This window comes from Tachyglossus aculeatus, chromosome 10 (genome assembly GCF_015852505.1).
Source record: "Tachyglossus aculeatus isolate mTacAcu1 chromosome 10, mTacAcu1.pri, whole genome shotgun sequence".
Lineage (NCBI taxonomy): Eukaryota > Metazoa > Chordata > Mammalia > Monotremata > Tachyglossidae > Tachyglossus > Tachyglossus aculeatus.
The window spans coordinates 22,948,354-22,966,789 of record NC_052075.1 but is presented as its reverse complement, the minus strand read 5'-3'; the positions used below and the strand labels follow the sequence as shown (position 1 = coordinate 22,966,789).

Sequence of the window (18,436 nt, the reverse complement as noted above, 5' to 3'; positions counted from 1 at the left end):
GACCGAGGGCAGTAGCCCCGAGAACACCTAACTCTGCTTCTCTAATCCTTGCAGGGATTCTTTCTCACGTTCTGTCAAAGAACCCAGTATTCCCCAGCCCTCCAGCATCCTGGCCTGGGCCATCTGGTCAAGCTAAACCAAACCTCTCAGCCACTGCCAAACTTACTTCTCCCTCTCCCATGTGTCTACTGGTCACTACCCCCCGTATTCCCCGGACAACCCAGCTCTAGGACCCCCAACTTCACTCCCCTCCAACTAATCATTCATTCATTCCATCATACTTATTGAGCGCTTACTGTGTGCAGAGCACTGTACTAAGCACTTCAATCAATTCATGGTATTTAATGGGTACTTACTGTGGGCAGAACACTTTACAGAGCACTTGGAAGACTACAGTATGATACTACCAACCACATCTCTTTCCTACAAAATATAGTTTAAACATAACTGTAGCAGTTAGTCATTACTGAAGCAGGGGAAGCAGCATGGTCTATTGGATAGAGCCCAAGTCTGGGAGTCAGAAAAACCTGAGTTCTGATCCTGGCTCCGTTACTTGTCTGTTGTGTGATCTTGGGCAAGTCTCTTCACTTCTCTGTGCCTCAGTCACCATCATCTGTAAAATGGAGTTAAAGACTGTGAACCCCACGTGGCACAGGGACTGTGTCAGTCAATCACATTTATCAGGCCTTTATGGTATGCAGAGCACTATATTAAGCGCTTGGAAGAATACAATACAACAATAGAACAGACACATTCCCTGAACTCAGTGAGTTTACAATCTCCAACCTGATTAGCTTATATCTACCTCAGCACTTTAAACAGTGCTTGACACATGGTAAGCACTGAACAAATATTATTATTATTATCATTACTATCTGTGGTATTTATTAAGCATGACTACCTGCCAGCACTATACTAAATACTGGTGGTAAATGCTAGATAATCAGGATGGACACAGTCCCTGTCTCAAATGGTGCTCCAAGTAGGAGCAAGAAAAGATATTGAATCCTCATTTTACTGATGAGGAAATCGAGGTCGAGGAAAGTGAAGTGATTTGCCCAAGGGCACACAGCAGACAAGTAGTAGGGCCGTGTTAGAACCCGGGTCCTCTAAAACCCAATTGTTTGCATGCTCTCCGCTGGGCCAAGCTGCTTTTCAAGGCCCATCCCTCCAGGAAGCCTCCTCAGATTGTCCCGGCCAAGCTCTGGTCAGCCAGCTTCTCTTGAGACTCGCGGAAGGGTTAGCCGGTCCCAATCAAGAGAGGAGCCGCAGGAAGAGGAGAAAGCGCGGTCTGGTCTGTGCCCACAGGAAGCTGACAGGGAAGGCAAGGCAGAACAGACAATTCACCCTTCCTGCTGGGAAGACTCTGGAGATCAGGATGGAGGCAATTTTTCCCTTTTTTTTAAAGGTACGAAGCACTTCATTCGTTCATTCGATAGTATTTATTGAGCGCTTACTGTACTAAGTACTTGGGAGAATACAATATAACAATAAAGCCCTTACTTTGTGCCAGGCACTGTTCTAAGTGCTTAGGTAGATACAAGCTAATCAGCTTGGACACAGTCCATCGGGGCTCACAGTCTTAATCCCTATTTTACGGATGATGTAACTGAGGCACATAGAAGTAAACTGACTTACCCGACATCACACAGCACTCAAGTGGAAGAACCAAGATTAGAACCCAGTTCCTTCCGACACACCCTCTCCACTAGGCTACTCTGCTCCTCTGGCCTCTGCCAGCAGGTGGTCTTCTCATTTTCCCCTCCATCCCCAGGCACAGGCAGATATCTATTGTTGTTCTTTGCAATCAAAAAAGACACGGATAACACAGTGAAACTCGCACATAAGCCTTTGTGTAGCTGAAAAGGCCAACGTGGGACCCACAGTCCCAGCCAAACTGGAGTCACAAAAGAGCTGTCCCTTTTGGGATTCAAATGCCTAATGCATGCAGGGCCTGGTGCTGTTTTCACTTTTTTTTGTAAAGGGTATTTGTTAGGGCAGTTACTATGTTCTAGGCACTGTACTGAGTGCTAAGGTGCATTCAAAATTGTCAGGTTGGTTACAGTCCCTGTCCCGCATGGGGCTTACGGTCTTAATCCCCACTTTACAGATAATGTAACTGAGGCACAGAGAAGTTAAGCAACTTGCCTAAGGTCACCCAGCAGACAACTGGCCAAGTCGTCTGGATTAGAACCCAGATCCTCCTGACTCCCAGCCCTGTACTCGATTGCTCTAGCCACTAGGGCATGCTGCTTTTCACTTTGCTTCCTTGTCTCTTGCTCCATATCAAGCTTTTGCTTGAAGAGAGCAAAATGATCATTGCATACATACCCACATGTATACACACACCTGCTTAGAGACACACACACACACACACACACACACACACGAACACACGTACACTGGAGGAAGGCCCGGCTTGGTTTATTTGGAAGAGAAGGACATTCAAAGTGCTCTGTGGAAAGTCTTCCCCCAAGCACTTAGTACAATGCCCTGCACACGGTAAGCGCTCAGTATATACCACTGATGATGAAGAGTTTTGTGATGAATGTGGAATATGCCACCCCCAGACTCCCACCAACGGGGCAGCTTCTCCACTCTGGATAGCGGAGGGAGCAGTCATGGGGGGACCCTGAGGAGGGGGGCAGCTGGGAAGAAGGAGGCTACAGGCTGGAACCGGCTGACTCCCAGGTTCCCGGAGGCGGGGTGGAGTTCCTCTCTCATAAGCGGAGCATTGTGTCCGGGCCTGAGAGCCAGTGGTCACCCTAGCCGACGCCGTGGTTCTGGCGTCTCCCGGCAGAATTGGACTCTAGCTCCTCGACTCTGCGTCATTCCACCCTCTCCTCCTCCTCTGCCTCTTCCGCCTTCTGGGACGCCGGGTACTGGGGTTCGGCCCGTTGTGACTTCCCTTCGACTTGCATAGCTCCTGCCCTTCCTTCTTCCTAGAATCAATCAATCAATTCATCAATTCAGGATATTTATTGAGTGCTTACCTTGGGCAGGGCACTCTATTGGGCATTTAGAATTGGTAGACGTGACCCCTGCCCTCAAGGAGTTTCCAAATAATTCTTTCCCACCTCTGACTTTACCCAGAGCATATTGAGTCTCCTTTCCTGAAGAAATGAAGTCGGGCTCTTCTCGTGTGTGTGTGTGTGTGTGTGTGTGTGTGTGTGTGTGTGTGATGGTGATGATGGTATCTGTTAAGTGCTTACTATGAGCAAAGCACTGTTCTAAGCGCTGGGGAGGATACAAGGTGATCAGGTTGTCCCACGTGGGGCTCACAGTCTTAATCCCCATTTTCCAGTTGAGGTAACTGAGGCCCAGAGAAGTTAAGTGACTTGCCCAAAGTCACACAGCTGACAAGTGGCGGAGCGGGGCCTTGAACCCATGGCCTCTGACTCCTAAGCCCGGGCTCTTTCCACTGAGCCACTGTGTGTGTTTGTGTGTGTGTGTGTGTGTGTGTGTGTGTGTGTGTGTGTGTGTGTGTGTGTGTGTGTGTGTGTGTGTGTGTGTGTGTGTGTGTGTACATGTACACAAGCTGGTGTATATATGCAGGTGGGTAAGTATGTGATTATCGTTTTACTCTCTTTAAGCGAATGGTTTCTATGGAACAAGAGACAAGGAAGCACGAGTAGAAGCAGCATGGCCTAGTGGATAGAGCAACCAGTCAGATTAGCCCCAGGGCCAGTGGAGATCCCTTCCCCCACGGCAGCAGTGAAGAGATGTTGTTGCAGCACTCAGCGGGACCCTAGAGGTTGCTAGTGTTGTCCCCCAGGAAGACAGAGGGGAGTGTGATCCCACCACAGATGGGCTCTCCACAGAAGCGGGAGCAAAAGACTCTGGCCTAATGTTTCTCTCCCTCTTGTTGCCTTCCAGGATCCCTGTTCCCGGCTCTGAAGCCGTCGGAGCTGCTCTTCAAGGTCATCTTCTGGCTCGGCTACTTCAACAGCTGCGTCAACCCCATCATCTACCCCTGCTCCAGCAAGGAGTTCAAGCGTGCTTTCATCCGCCTGCTCCGGTGCCAATGTGGCCATCGCCACCGCCACCGGCCCATCTGGAGGGTCTACGATGGCCACTGGGGCACGCAGGTGGGCAGCTCCCGGTGGGAGTCTGGCTTGGACCCACGGCCCCATGGGGGTGACCCCAACCCCACCCCCGCCCTCCTTCCCACCCCTGGCCTCACTCCCGCCCCAACCGGGCCGGACCCAGGGGCTGGCGGCGGGAGGAGGAGGCCTCGGCCGTTCCGGGAATGGAAGATCTTCAGCTCCTTCCGAAGGCCGTCCAGTCAGCTGAGAGAGAAGGTGACCAGCCTGTCCCACAAGATCCGCAGCGGCTCCCAGAAGGGGGCCGCCGCCTTCAAGACTGAGGTGGAGTCTGTGTCCATTGGGATCCCCCAGGACCCGGGTGAGGTGGCCGACTTCCAGCCTTACAACCCAGCTGACCGCTGCGGCCTCCGGGAGACTGATATATGAACCCACCCCCGGCCTGACCAGGATAACTTAGGTCAGGCCTGAGGAGGGGGCTCGTTGATGGTGAGATGTCAATGGTCCCAGCCCAAGGAGATGTCAAACAGCTGGACCAGGGAAGGCTCTCAGTCCTGGTGGGAGTGGGGGAGCCAGGTCCAGGGACCAGGGCCCTAGGGAGATGTCCTCTGCCACCTCCAGAGGTGGGAGTCACCAAAAAGGACCCCAGAAAGGGACCCACTCAAGCCGAGTCGGACTAGGGTGGGGCTGGGCAGACATGCTCTCAGTGAGAACCGGCCCCTTCCTTCCGAAGCCCAGGGTGATGACTCTGCCAATGCCCCTCGCCCCAGACCAGGACCCCCCACTCTGAACTGGGACCCACGCCCCGACCACCCCAGACTGGGCCCCATGTATTCCGACCTGGGCCAGGGCCAGATCTGTTCCCAGAGCCAGCCCACACCACCACTCCATCTCTGAGTGTGCTACCCTCCCTCCGAGGCCAAAGTGTGGGCCTGAGGCCCCACTGGGCATCCACCCTCATCAGTGTTTCTTCCACCCTCCCCATCCCAAACCTGCCGCCTTCCTTCCCCACCCCCACCCCCAGCTCAGGGGTGAGTCCAGCGTCCCTCACGGCGGCCACTCCAGGCTCCACCAACACGGACACTCTTCCTCTGGTTACTCTCCAACATCTGGGCGCCACTTCTGTTCCTGCTGGCTGAACAGAACTCCAGCCACCTCCCACTCTTGAATATCTATCTGCCCCTCAGTATTCTCCGCACACCTTCTCCTCTCCAAGAGTGCAGGTGGCCAAGAGCCAATTGGCAGACCAGTCAGTCAGTCTATCTTATGCATTTGCTAAGCAAGGGTGAGAAACACTGGATAAGACAGGTGATTCCTGGGATGGGGGTGATGGTGAGAATATCATGGAAAACCCAGCCACTCTGATCCCAGTTAATCCCCAGAGAAGAGGGGCAAAGTGGAGTCTCAGAGGAGTTTAAAAGTCCCAAGGAATTCTGGGCCATGTAGTCTTCTCCTCCAAAATTCTTATGGCCCATTAATACCAGCTCTAAGCAAAAGAAATGTTTGTCGGGGGCAGCCAGACCAGGGGTCTGGGGAGTGACTGGGCATTGTCCCACTAGCTGGGATACTAGCTGTCCCACTAGCTGGGATACATGGTCACCTGGGTCTAACTCACTTTCAGCCATGGCTGTATTCCCCCAGGGGTAGACCCATGGCAATGTACAGTATCACAGATCTCCCTGCTCTGTAGAGTTGTGGTTGAAAACTCAAAATCAGGGGGCCCTGGCACTGCCCAGACAGCCTAGAGTCTGCTTCCTCATCCATTATGACCTTTGCACTTACTGATTTTGAGGTAAGTGGGGACAGATGACTCTTAGACCAAGATCCATACATGAAGGAGGAGGAAGAGGAGGAGGAGGAAGAGAAGGAGGAGAAAGGGGAGGACAAAGAGAAAGAAGAGGAGGAAAAAGAGAAAGGAGGAGGAAGAGAAAGAGAAGGCATTATATAGGATTGTCACCAATCCCAGAAGCTCCCCACTTGGAGAACCTGTCCTCTACCCAAAATGAATTCTGAAGAGTTTAGCAGTAAATTAGATTTCCAAAGAGATTAGTTAGGGCCGCTGAGTCTTGGGCTAAGGGATTTCCCCCTTCTCATGCCTTCCTGACTCCTGGTGGCAAAGGGAGTTGGTTTCAGAGGAACTACAGCATTTTCCCTCCTTGCTGACATTAAACCCAGTCACATCAGGAGGCAGAAGGGAGGGGGGAAATCAAACTCAATGCATCATCTGCTGAAAATTAAAATCCATTTGGCTACAAGCAGCTGCCATCTAAACCTGGAAAAGACCCCTTGTATCCCCGCACCGACCTGCGTCCCTCACTTGGAGGTTGTTTCAGGGTTCCTGAGTGCTCTGCTCATTTGCTGTGTGATCCTGGGGAAGTCACTGCCCTCTATGAACCTCCATACAATCGTTCTAGAGGTGCAGAAGGCCAGGACGGATTAGTGCTGGGGGAAGACCCCACTTCGGTGGGGATGAAATTTGTCGAAGATGATCCCACTTCACTACTCCTCCTCTCTCTCCCTTCCTGCTCCCCAGGTGAGGGCTTCCCAGAAAAGACCCCTCATAAAATCCCCAGGACACTCCACACCAAGGGAGAACCCTCACCATCCCGATACCACACCTGGTTCGGAACTAGGCTTTCTGGTTGGAGCACCCATCCAGGATTCCCGCCCAGAGACGCCTGCTCTCCCACCCGACTGGTTGCCGGGGGCTCGCAGGCCACTGTTTCCCTGTGGCCCGTCCACTTGGGGCTGGTCAGAACCATCCAGGCTTAGCCTGCGGCTCTCCCACCCTCGGCTCACCCACCCTATGTGGTTTATTGTTTACACTCTGTACATACGTGTAAATTTCCTTTACCAACGATCCGGGGTTTTAATGTAGAGATTTTTATTTTTCATTTTCTAGCGGTATTTATTGGTCAAAGTATTTCTATTGTATGATGCTCTTTATGTTCGTTGCTGGCCCTGTTGCCCTTTTCCCCCAACCCCCCTTTCCAAAGTGCATTTGTTCCTTTCTTTCTTTGTAGGGGGAAGGGTGAGGGTGGCGAGAAGGGGGAACCCAGCCCAAGACTCTACAGCCTCTCTGCTCGCCCGGGCGCTGGACTGTGTGAACAGCTGTACGAAACACGGTGATTTGCCTTGACCAAGCGATCCCTTTTCCTTTCTCGTCTGTCCAGTTTCCGCCCATGTCCATCCCGGAGGTAAAACTACTCATTGCCCAGGAGCTGTGAGCTCTGGGTTCCTCCGATGCCCATTGAGGAATAAATGAATAACTCAAACCTGACTGCTGAGGAAAGTGAGGGAGGGCATGGCATGGTTTATTCTTTCATTCATTCAATCATATTTATTGAGTGCTTACTATGTGGAGAGCACTCTACTAAGTGCTTGGAAAGTACAATTCAGCAACAGAGACAATCCCTACCCGACAATGGGCTTGCAGTCTTGAAGTGACAGTGGATAGAGCAAGAGCCTGGGAATCAGAAGGATTTGGGTTATAATCCCTGCTCTGCCACTTGTCTGCTGTGTGACCTTGGGCAAGTCACTTCACTTCTCTGTGCCTCAGTTACCTCATCTGTAAAATGGGGATAAAGAGTTTGAGCCCCATGTGGTACAGGAACTGGATCCAACCTGATTAGCTTGTATCTTCCCCTGCACTTAAAACAGTGGCACATAGTAAGCCTTAACAAGTACCATTATTATTATTATTATTATTATTATTATTATTATTATTATTATTATTATTCTTAGGTGGGGGTAACAGTCTCTCAGAGGAAGGGACTTCTTGGAAGGTTTTGAAAATGGGAGGGACACAATTTGGCAGATTGGAGGAGGAAGAGGAAGGTTGGACTCCCAGGGTAAGGGGAGGGAAGAGCAGTGCATCTGATATGGGAGTCAAGGGGGAAGGACCAGTACTTTAGCTGGGGGGGAACCTAAAGTCGAGACCAAAGTGGAGCAGGAGAAGAGAACAGAAATGTAAGGAATGAGATGGTGGAAAGTCTTCAATCAATGGCATTTACTGAGCACTTACAGTGTGCAAAGCCCTGTACTAAGCCTCTGGGTGAGCATTTACCCCTCTAAAATATAAGCTCATTGTGGGCAGAGACCATGTCGGCTAATTTTGTTGCACTGTTCTATCCCACGCTCATAGTACAGTACTCTGTGCATAGCAAGGACTCAATAAATACCATAGATTGATTGATTGATACAATACAACAGAGTTGGTAGACACAATCCTTGCTCTCAAGGGGCTTACAGCCTATAGGGTCCTTGAAGTCAGCAGATTCATTGTTCTCATTAGGAGGCTACTGTGTGAAGAGCACTGTACTGTGCACCTGGGAGAGGGCAACAGAAACCCCACATGGGTATTAAGACCTAGCTGAACCTGATTCATTCAATCATATTTATTGAGCGCTTACTGATGAGGAGTTTCTGCTTGATGGGCAGAGAAATGGGTAGCCATTGGAGATTTTGAGGGGGGTGCTGCAGAGAGAAGGGTAGGCCACAGAGGGGAGAGGCTGAAGGCAGGGAGACCCATAAGGAGGCTGAATCAGTATCCAGCAGGTAGGTGACCTGAGCTTGAACCAAGATATTGGCTGTGAGGATGGAGAAGAAAGAGGTGGATCTGGGAAAAATTGGGGAGAAAAGTCCACAAGATGTAGAAATGGGCTGAATGTGGGAGGCGAATGGGAGGGAGGGGCCTAAAAATGGTACCAGCGGCCCAGGCTGCCCAGAAGCCCCAAACAGAGGATGGCTCAACTGTGGGACCTCCAGAAGGGGTCAGGGTCACACTTCTCCAAGAGGATAGTGCTCTGCATGCAGTGGAGCCCGATATATGCCGTTGATTGATTGACCGGAGGCCCTCAGATCCATCGATGACCAGAATCCCCTGAGACAGTTGTCCCGGAACCAGCCGGCCTTCCCATGGTCCCCAGCAGGCGAAATGGAGCGATTCCAGGTGGCCATAAACTTCTTCAGCCTGGTGACCGGCTGGGGAGTTTTGCTTCTGGCAGCCTTCCAGGGCCGAGCTGGTCACGGGGTCACTGCAGCTGGGGAGGGCCCTGGGGAAGAATGCAGGGGCAGGCTCGCTCCATGCCCTGAGAAGACCAGTGCCGCACTCATGTGAAAGACACCTCTCTGGGCCACGATACTACTGGAGGGGAAGGGTCTTGCCCCTCCCCTCCCCCCCCGGCAACTAAAGTCCCCATTGAGCCAGGCTCCCCTGTAATCATGCAGCTAGGCTTCTCCCACAAAACACTACCCCTCCCTGTCCCCTCTCCCCGCTCCTCCTGGTGGGTCTTCCAGGACAGCCTGGCCTTCACACGGAATTCGGTGTTCCCCAGCAGGCCCTCCGCAAGGGATCTGCCCACCTGGAAGTTCTGCAAGGGCCGTACTACTTTCACATGACCTCTGGCTCCAGGGAGGGGAGGTACCAGGATCCTGGCATTTTCATCTGAAGCAGGGCCCTTTTCATGCCCAAATTTAGGGAAAAGGAGCTTCAGTGCCAACTGCGGGGGCAGAGCAGGTTGGGCCCCAAGGGCGTTGGTGGAGGCCGCCTGGGTGAGGGGAAAGCAGACTGGGACGGAGGCCGGGAACCCTGGGATCCTCTTTCCTTTTCACCGCCGGGCATGCTGGGTGAACTTGGGCCCATCACTGATCCTTGCTGAAACTTGGTTTCCCCAACCAGATGATGGGGAAAGCTCCCAGGAATGTTGGGAGGACTGGTATGTAGGGGACAACATCCCCAGTGCCTGGCTCTGAGGCACATCTGGATCTTCCAGTCACCAGAGGGTCCTCGGAGGACATCAGCTGAACCCCCACCCCCACCCCCAAGCTCCTCCAGAGGCTCCAGAGATTGGAGGCACTCCAGAGCCACAAATTCCCCAAGGAGAAGGCTGGGAAACTGAGTGGCAGGGGAGTGGGAGAAAGGATGGAGGGAAACTGCTGTGGCCTAATGGAAAGAGCATGGGCCTGAGAATCAGGGGACCTGGGTTCTATTCCCAGCTTTACCAATTGTTTGCTAGGTGACATTGGGCAAATCGCATAACTTCTCCGTGCCTCAATTCAATTGTGAAATGGAGGGGGGGGCGGAAGGGGTGGGGGCCAAATCCTGTTCTCCCTCCTACTTAGACTGTGCACCCCATGTGGGACAGGGATTGTGTCTGACCTGATAAACCTATAACTACTCCAGTAGATCCAAACAGTAATCGACACACTGACACATAATAAGTGCTTAACAAATCCCATTTTTATAAAAAGAAAAAAATAATAGTGATGGTATTTGTTAAGTGCTTACTATGTGCAAACCTGTAGACTTAGGGCAGGAGCTGGGGCCAGTCTCAATAGGGACACGGCCACCAGTGGGCCAGGGCTGTACTGGCCATTGTGGCCACCGGGCCATATGACCAAGTATATGGCGGCAACCTGAGCTTAGAGCGCCCTCCTGTGACTGAGAGGAGACTGCAGCGTAGCCGAAGCAAGCAATCCATCAATGGAGTGCTTACTGCGAGCAGAACACTGTAGTAGAGAAGCAGCGTGCCTCAGTGGAAAGAGCCCGGGCTTTGGAGTCAGAAGTCATGGGTTCAAATCCCGACCCCGCCACTTGTCATCTGGGTGACTTTGGGCAAGCCACTTCACTTCTCTGGGCCTCAGTTACCTCATCTCTAAAATAGAGATTAAGACTGTGAGACAACCTGATCACCTTGTATCCTCCCCAGCGCTTAGAACGGTGCTTTGCACCTAGTAAGCGCTTAATAAATGCCATTATTATTAGTATTATTTTATTACTAAGCGCTTAGGAGAGTACAACGCAACAGAGTTGACAGATACGATCCCAGCCCTCAGGGAGCTAAGAGTCCAGAGAGGGAGACGGATATTCAAATAAAATGAAAATTACAGGTTGGGGAAGCAGTGGAGTATAAGGATTTGTACTTCCCAAGCGCTTAGTACAGTGCTCTGCGAACAGTAAGCGCTCAATAAATACGATTGAATGAATGAATGAATGAATGTACCTAGGGGTATGCACAGACTTAAGTGCTTAGGTGACAGAGAAGGGAAGGGGAATAGGGTGGAAAGAGCATGGGCCTGAGTTTCAGGAGACCCAAATTCTATTCTCCCCATCTAGATTGTGAGCTTGTCATAGGCAAGGAACATGCTTACCAACTCTGTTATATTTTATTCCCCCAAGTGCTGAGTACAGTGCTCTCCACACAATAAGTGCTCAATAAATTCCATTGACTGATTGATTCCCCGCTCCACCACTGATCTGCTGAGTGACCTTGGGAAAGTGAATTCACTTCTCTGGGCCTCTGTTTCCCCATTTGCAAAATAGGGATTCCATACCTGTTCTCCCTCCTATTTAGACTGTGAGCCCCATGTGGGAGAAGGAGTCTGCCTAATCTGCTTCTTTCATATCTACCTCAGCACTTAGTACAGCACTGGGCACCTAATAAGTGCTTAGCAAAGGCTATTTTTTTTAGTAGTAGTAGTAGTAGTAGTAGTAGTAGTAGTAGTAGTAGTTGTAGCAGCAATAGTAGTAGTAGTGGTAGTAGTAGTAGTGAATGGCTTAGTGGATAAAGCACCGGCCTGGGAGTCAAAAGGATCTGGGTTTTAATCCCGGCTCTACCACTTGTCTGCTGTGTGACCTCAGACAAGTCACTTGACTTCTCTGTGCTTAAGTGACCTCATCTGTGAAATGTGGATGAATCAATCAACCAATCAATCAATCAATCGTATTTATTGAGCGCTTACTATGTGCAGAGCACTGTACTAAGCGCTTGGGAAGTACAGATTGGCAACACATAGAGACAGTCCCTACCCAACAGTGGGCTCACAGTCTAAAAGGGGGAGACAGAGAGCAGAACCAAACATACCAACAAAATAAAATAAATAGGATAGAAATGTACAAGTAAAATAAATAAATAAATAAATAGAGTAATAAATATGTACAACCATATATACATATATACAGGTGCTGTGGGGAAGGGAAGGAGGTAAGATGGGGGGATGGAGAGGGGGACGAGGGGGAGAGGAAGGAAGGGGATGAAGAACATTATCCACACATGGGACAGGGATTGTGTCCAACCTGATTAGCTTGTACCTACCCCAGATCTTAGTACAGTGCCTGTCACATAGTAGGTGCTTAATAAATACCATAAAAAGGAAAAAAATAATCATAGTAGTAAAACAGTAGCAGCAGTAGTAGTAGTATGTGACAGGGCCTGTTTGCAGCCTCAAGAATCTCTGAAGCTTCAAAATCCCAGAATAGTGGAAACGTCAGAAATAAATATTTGTGAGCGGTGTGGTGGGGTTGTAGGAGAAGGGAAGGGGATGACTTTCTTACACAACCAAATTCCTCGCCTAATGCCTAAACCCTCCTCAATCCACGTGCTCATTGGTCTTCACATCACAGCCAGGTTGGCCGGAGAGGAAGGTGTCATTTCCCTTGTAAACTCCTTGTTGCCAGGGGTCATTTCTTACAACTCTATCATATCGTACTTACGATGATGATGGCATTTGTTAAGCACTTACTATGTGCAAAGCACTGTTCTAAGCGCTGGGGAGGATACGAGGTGATCAGATTGTCCCACATGGGGCTCACAGTCTCCATCCCCATTTTACAGATGAGGTAACTGAAGCACAGAGAAGTTAAGTAACTTGTCCAAAGTCACACAGCTGACAATTGGAAGAGGCAGGATTTGAACCCACATCCTCTGACTCTCAAGCCTGTGCTCTTTCCATTGAGCCATGCTACTTCTCTGCTACTTATCCAAGCACTTAGTCCAGTGCTTAGTAAACACTCGATAGATGGATTGATTGATTATTGTATCAATGTCCAGAGAGGTTAAGCAACTTGCCTAGAGTTACATGACAGAGCAGAACTGGGACAAAAATCCAGGAACCACTGTCTTGCGTCAGAGCAGGGTTGTCTAACGGTTTGAGCAATGGAGGAGACACAGCCTTGGGCTCGTTCTTGGATCTGCTGTGGGAGATCAAATCCCTGGGGACAAAACTGTGTATGTCCTTGGGGGTGGGTGCTTGGAGATCCCTTATGCCAGGTCCTTGGAGGGGTGCAATGCACCATCTCCAAATATCTCCTTTGGGCAGGGGTCTCATCCTGAAAGCACTAAGGGCCTGCAGAGGAAGAGAGCTTTAGCTTTCTGGCCACAAGTTCACCTTCGGCATCTTTTGGCTTTAGACAGCGGCTGGGGCTGGGGCCGGGGCAGGGGTTCTCCATCCCATCTCCACAGGAAAAAAGTGCTCTCAAAGCACTTCCTATCCTCCCGTGTCCTTCTCCTCTTCCTCCTCCTTCTCCTCATTCTCCCCCTCTTCCTCTCTCCCCTGCTCCTCCTCCTCTCCTTTCTTCCCTAACTCCTGCTCCTCCTCCTCCTTCTCATTGTCCCCCTTCTTCCTTCCCTCCTCTTACTCTCCTTTCTCCCCTAACTCCTGCTCCTCCTCCTCCTTTTCCTCCTCCTCTTATTCCTTTTGCTCCTCCTGTTTCAGCTCCTGATCCTCCTCATTCTCCCCCTCTTTCCCCTCCTCCTGCCCTCCCCCCACAACACACACACACACACACACACACACACACACACACACACATACACACTCCCTCCCACCCCCCACCCCAAGACCTACCATCTGTCCCCAAAGCCTCAGAGTCATTCCTCTCCCCAGGGACCCAGGAGACCCATTCCCAGCCACAGCTGCCTGGGGACCGTTTTAGCTTGAACTTGTCATCTGGTTTGGAGGAGCCGGGTACACATGGGGGAGGGATTCCTTGTGAAGGGCAAGGAGGGGCCTGGGCCAGCCTGCAGCCTGTGCTCCTTTCTAATCAGCCCAAGGGCTTGGCTAGGCTGCCCCCAACTTTGCACCTCCACCCATTTTCTGTGATCCAGGAGTTGTCTTCAGGAAGGAGAGTCACTTCTAAAGATAATAATAATAATATTAATAATGATGGCATTTGTTAAGCACTTACTATACGTGAAGCACTGTTCTAAGTGCTGGAGAGTAGGGGGTGAGTCCCTGGATCAGCAACAGAATGATGTACGGTGACTTTACCCCCACTTTACTGGTGAGAAAATTGAGGCCCTGGGAGGTCAAGAGGTTATCCAGAAAGGCCAGTGGCAGGGTCAGGAGGTCTTCCCCTGGCTCTTCCCAAACCCTGACATCTTCCAACAGTGGCCCGAGGGAGGGCAGGGAGGGCAGAGGGGCCAGAGGGGAAGAGCAGGGAGGACAGGGGGCCAGATGGGCAGGGAAGAGAGGGCAGAGGACCTGGATGGGCAGGGCAGGAAGGGTAGAAGGGCTGAATTGGCAGGGTCAAGAGGGCAGAGAGGCCAAATGGGGAGGGTTACGAAGGCAAAGGAGTTGGAAGGGCATGGCTGGGAAGGCAGAGGGACCAGAGAGCTTGTGGGGAGGACAGAGAGGGTGGAGAGGGTTGTTGTGGTTGTCACACTTTGGAGGACAAGAGGGGAATGAATCCAGCCTCTCCCTAGCAGGGCCTGGAGCCCCAGTTGCCCTGGCAGTCTCACTGTGGATTTGTTTCAGGGGCAGAGACACCAGCTCATCCTGAAGCAATGGGGACGGGTGCTCCTTGGGGTTCCCAGTGGTGGGGCACCGCCGTCAGGACTGGACCCTTACCTCCCTCATCTCTGGCCTCCAGCCGGAGCCGAAAGCTTCAGAGCCATGCTGGGAAAAAAGTGGCTGTTTCTGACTTTTCTAGCTTTCCACCTGCTGCCCACCTCTCCTCAGTCCTATCTTAATATTCCCCGCCTAAATATTTGTCCCCTTTCACCCCCTCCAGCTTACCGTGTGTGTGTGTGTGTGTGTGTGTGTGTGTGTGTGTGTGTGTGTGTCCAGGGCTGCCTGAAGGCAGGGCCTGAGGTGGTGTATCCTTGAGGGTTATCTGGAACCCAAGGACCCATAGGGAAGCAGTTTGATTCCTCCCACTCTCCCCCAGTAAGCCCAGCCCAGGAGTTCAGCCTTCTCCATTCAGTCCATCATCCAGCGGGTCAGTCGTGACTGTCCCAACAGGCAGACCTGCCCTGCTGTCCCAGCAGATGGACCAGTAAGGGAATGCGAACTGGTCTGACAGGGGAGAGGGGACAGGTAGATGAACATCCCCAGTCTGCACAGACAGACAGATAGGCAGACAGGCAGGCATGCAGCCAGGCAGGTAGGGAGGTCAGCAGGCAAATAGGTAAGTAGGCGGACAAGTAGGCAGAAGATAGGCCGCAGACAGGCAGACAGACTTTGTCCTCTTCGAGACTGTGAGCCCGTTGGTGGGTAGGGACCATCTCTATATGTTGCCGACTTGTACTTCCCAAGTGCTTAGTACAGTGCTCTGTACACAGTAAGTGCTCAATAAATACGATTGAATGAATGAATGAATGAACAGACAGACAAACAGACAGAGAGACAGGCAGATAACCCCAAGGCACACAGAGAGACAAGCCGGCAGGCAGACAGACAGGCCGATAGACAAGCAGACAGGGAGGCAGATAGCCCCCAGAAACACAGACAGACAGACAGACAAGCTGGCAGGCAGATAGAGAAAGGTGGCAGATAGGCAGACAGGACAGCAGGCAAGCAGATAGCCCCTAGGTACCCAGACAGACAGACAAGCAACCAAGCCAACAGGCAGACAGACAGGCAGACCAGCAGGCAGATGTGCAGATATCCCCCTGCCACAAAGACAAGCAGGCAGATAGGCAGATAGCCCCGAGGCAGACAGACAGGCAGACAGACCGGCAGAGTAGGCAGGTAAGCAGGAAGAGCAGGTAGCTCCCAGACACACAGACAAGAGTGGGGCTAGAAGGGAGTTAAATTGGTCCCAGGGAACGCTGGTGGGTTGGAAAATGAGAGGGTCGTGATTCAAGGAGGCATCCGAGATCACAGTGAGGTGCTCGGGGAGGGTGCAGTCGGCTGGAGTAATAATAATGATGGCATTTCTTAAGCATTTACCACGTGCAAAGCACTGTTCTCAGCGCTGGGGCGGATACGAAGTGATCAGGTTGTCCCACGTGGGGCTCAGTCTTAATCCCCATTTGACAGATGAGGGAACTGAGGCTCAGAGAAGTTAAGTGACTTGCCCAAGGTCACACAGCAGACATGTGGCGGAGCTGGGATTAGAATCCATGACCTCTGACTCCAAAGCCCGGGCTCTTTCCACTGAGCCACGCTGCTTCTCAGCATTTTATTTATTACTTATTATTATTACTCTATTTATTTATTTATTTTACTTGTACATATCCATTCTATTTATTTTATTTTGTTAGTATGTTTGGTTTTGATCTCTCTCTCCCCCTTTTAGACCGTGAGCCCACTGCTGGGTAGGGACTGTCTCTATATGTTGCCAACTTGTACTTCCCAAGCGCTTAGTACAGTGCTCTGCACACAGTAAGCACTCAATAAATATGATTGATTGATTGATTGATCAAACCGAGAACTCCCTCTCCCGTGAGCACTTCCCTCTGGCCCCTGCTTTCTTTTCTTCTGACTGGGGGCTGCGGGCACAGGGTCAGGGCGAGGCCCTGTCAGAAACCCATCTGCACACCAACCTCCGCCCCTGAGACCCCAAGCCCAGGGAGAAGCAGCATAGCACAGTGGATAGCGCCCGGGCCTAGAAGCCAGAAGGTCATAGGTTCGAATCCCCGCTTCGCCACTTGTCTGCTGTGTGAACTTGGGCAACGCACTTCACTTCTCTGGGCCTCAGTGCCCTTATCTGTAAAATGGGATCGAGACTGCGAGCCCCACGTAGGGCAGGAACTGTGGTCCGACATGAGTTGCTTGCATCTATCCCAGCGCTTAGTACAGTGCTTAAGAGCTTAAGAAATAGCGTGGATTTTCCAGCGGACTGTCCGGTTTGGAGCCGGCCTGGCCCAGCAGAGGGGGATGGAGCCTTGCATTGGAGGACCGGAGTCTGCCCTTCCCTGGCGGACACAATGGCTATCGGTTGCCCGAGGCCAACCTGAACCTCCGAGGCCGGCCTGCACCCCGACCCTCCTCTCCAGAGGACAACCAGCACCCCGAGTCCATCCTGCACCCTGAAACTCCTGTCTGGAGGCCAGCCTGCACCTCAAGGCCAGTACGCAGCCCGACCCTCCTGCCCAGAGGCCAACCAGCACCCCAAAGCCAGCCTGCACTCCGAAGCCAGCCTGCACCCCAACCCTCCTGTCCAGAGGCCAGCTTGCACCCCAAAGCCATCTTGCACCCGGAGGTCAGCCTGCACCCCAACTCTCCTGCTCAGAAGCCAACCTGCACCCCAAGGCCAACCTGCACCCCAACACTCCTGCCCAAAGGCCAGTCTGCACCCCAATTCCACTGCCTTGAGGCCAGCTGTATTCCAAGGCCAGCCTGCACCCCAACTCTCCTGCTTGGAGGCCAGCCTGCACCCTGACCCTCCTGCCAGGAGGCCAACGAGCACCCCAAAGTCAGCCTGCACCCTGAGGCCAGCCTGCACCCTGACTCTCCTGCTCGGAGGCAGCATGGCCAGGATGCTCCCCAAGCCCCACACCTCTGCAGCAGCCAGTGTTGGGGGCAGGGGTGGCTGAGATCAACTGGGTGATTACTGTGAGGGGCATCAGGTGGGGGCTGGGGGGCCGGAGAGGCCGTAGCCAGTTGAGTTTGGATCAGAGGGCTGGTGGGGTGGGAATCCTGAGGGCCTTTGAGGAGAGGGGCAGTGTACCCCAAAAAACATCCATGCTGGACTCGGACCAGGAGGAATAGGAGAAAGGGGGTTGGGAGGGGGAGGAGAGTGAAGATATTTTATTCATTCATTCATTCAATCGTATTTGTTGAGCACTTACTGTGCACAGAGCACTGTACTAAGCGCTTGGGAAGTACAAGTCAGCAACATATAGAGACGGTCCCTACCCAACAATGGGTTTATTCTCCAAGTGCTTAGTACAGTGCTCTGCTCACAATAAGCACTCAGTGAACCCACTGATTGATTGAGGAGTAAGTGGTGGAGTAGGAAAAGCAGGAGGAGCAGAAGGAAGATGGGAAGGGGAGGGGGGAAAGGGGGAAGGAGAGGAGGATGGAAAGACAGAAAGAAGAAAGTGAAGAGGAGAGGTGAAGGAGGAGGAGGAGGAGCACCAAGAAGAGGAAGAGGAGGAGAAGCAGGAGGGGAACGGGGAGGAAAGAGGGGAGAGTTTCCTGGAGGAGGCAGCAGAGAAGCTGTAGGTGCTCATATGTGACTCCATAAGTGCTTAGTACAGTGCTCTGCACACAATAAGCGCTCAATAAATACGATTGAAAGAATCTCCCCCACCATATCCTGGCATTCCTGGGCCATTCTGGGTGGTCTGAGAACAAGTCTGACCTTACAGAGTGCTGTCTACCAGGACACAAAACACAAGATACCTTGTGTGGGCAGAAATTGGGTCTCCTAACGCCCTTGTATT

General features: G+C 51.9%; 1 protein-coding gene across 2 annotated transcripts in view; it reads left to right on the top strand.

Annotated features, from left to right (window-relative positions):
• Positions 1 to 7,287, top strand: part of ADRA1D (adrenoceptor alpha 1D) — a 52,902-nt gene extending 45,615 nt beyond the window's left edge. The window contains exons 2-3 of one of the 2 annotated variants that reach the window (XM_038752624.1): positions 3,877 to 4,503; positions 7,067 to 7,287. In XM_038752624.1, the coding sequence (XP_038608552.1) occupies positions 3,877 to 4,472 (596 nt within the window). In that variant the 3' untranslated portion in view covers positions 4,473 to 4,503; positions 7,067 to 7,287. Of the gene's footprint in view, positions 1 to 3,876 lie in introns of both variants that reach the window. The other variant, XM_038752623.1, reaches the window with a different exon arrangement.
• The last annotated feature ends 11,149 nt before the right edge of the window (positions 7,288 to 18,436 follow it).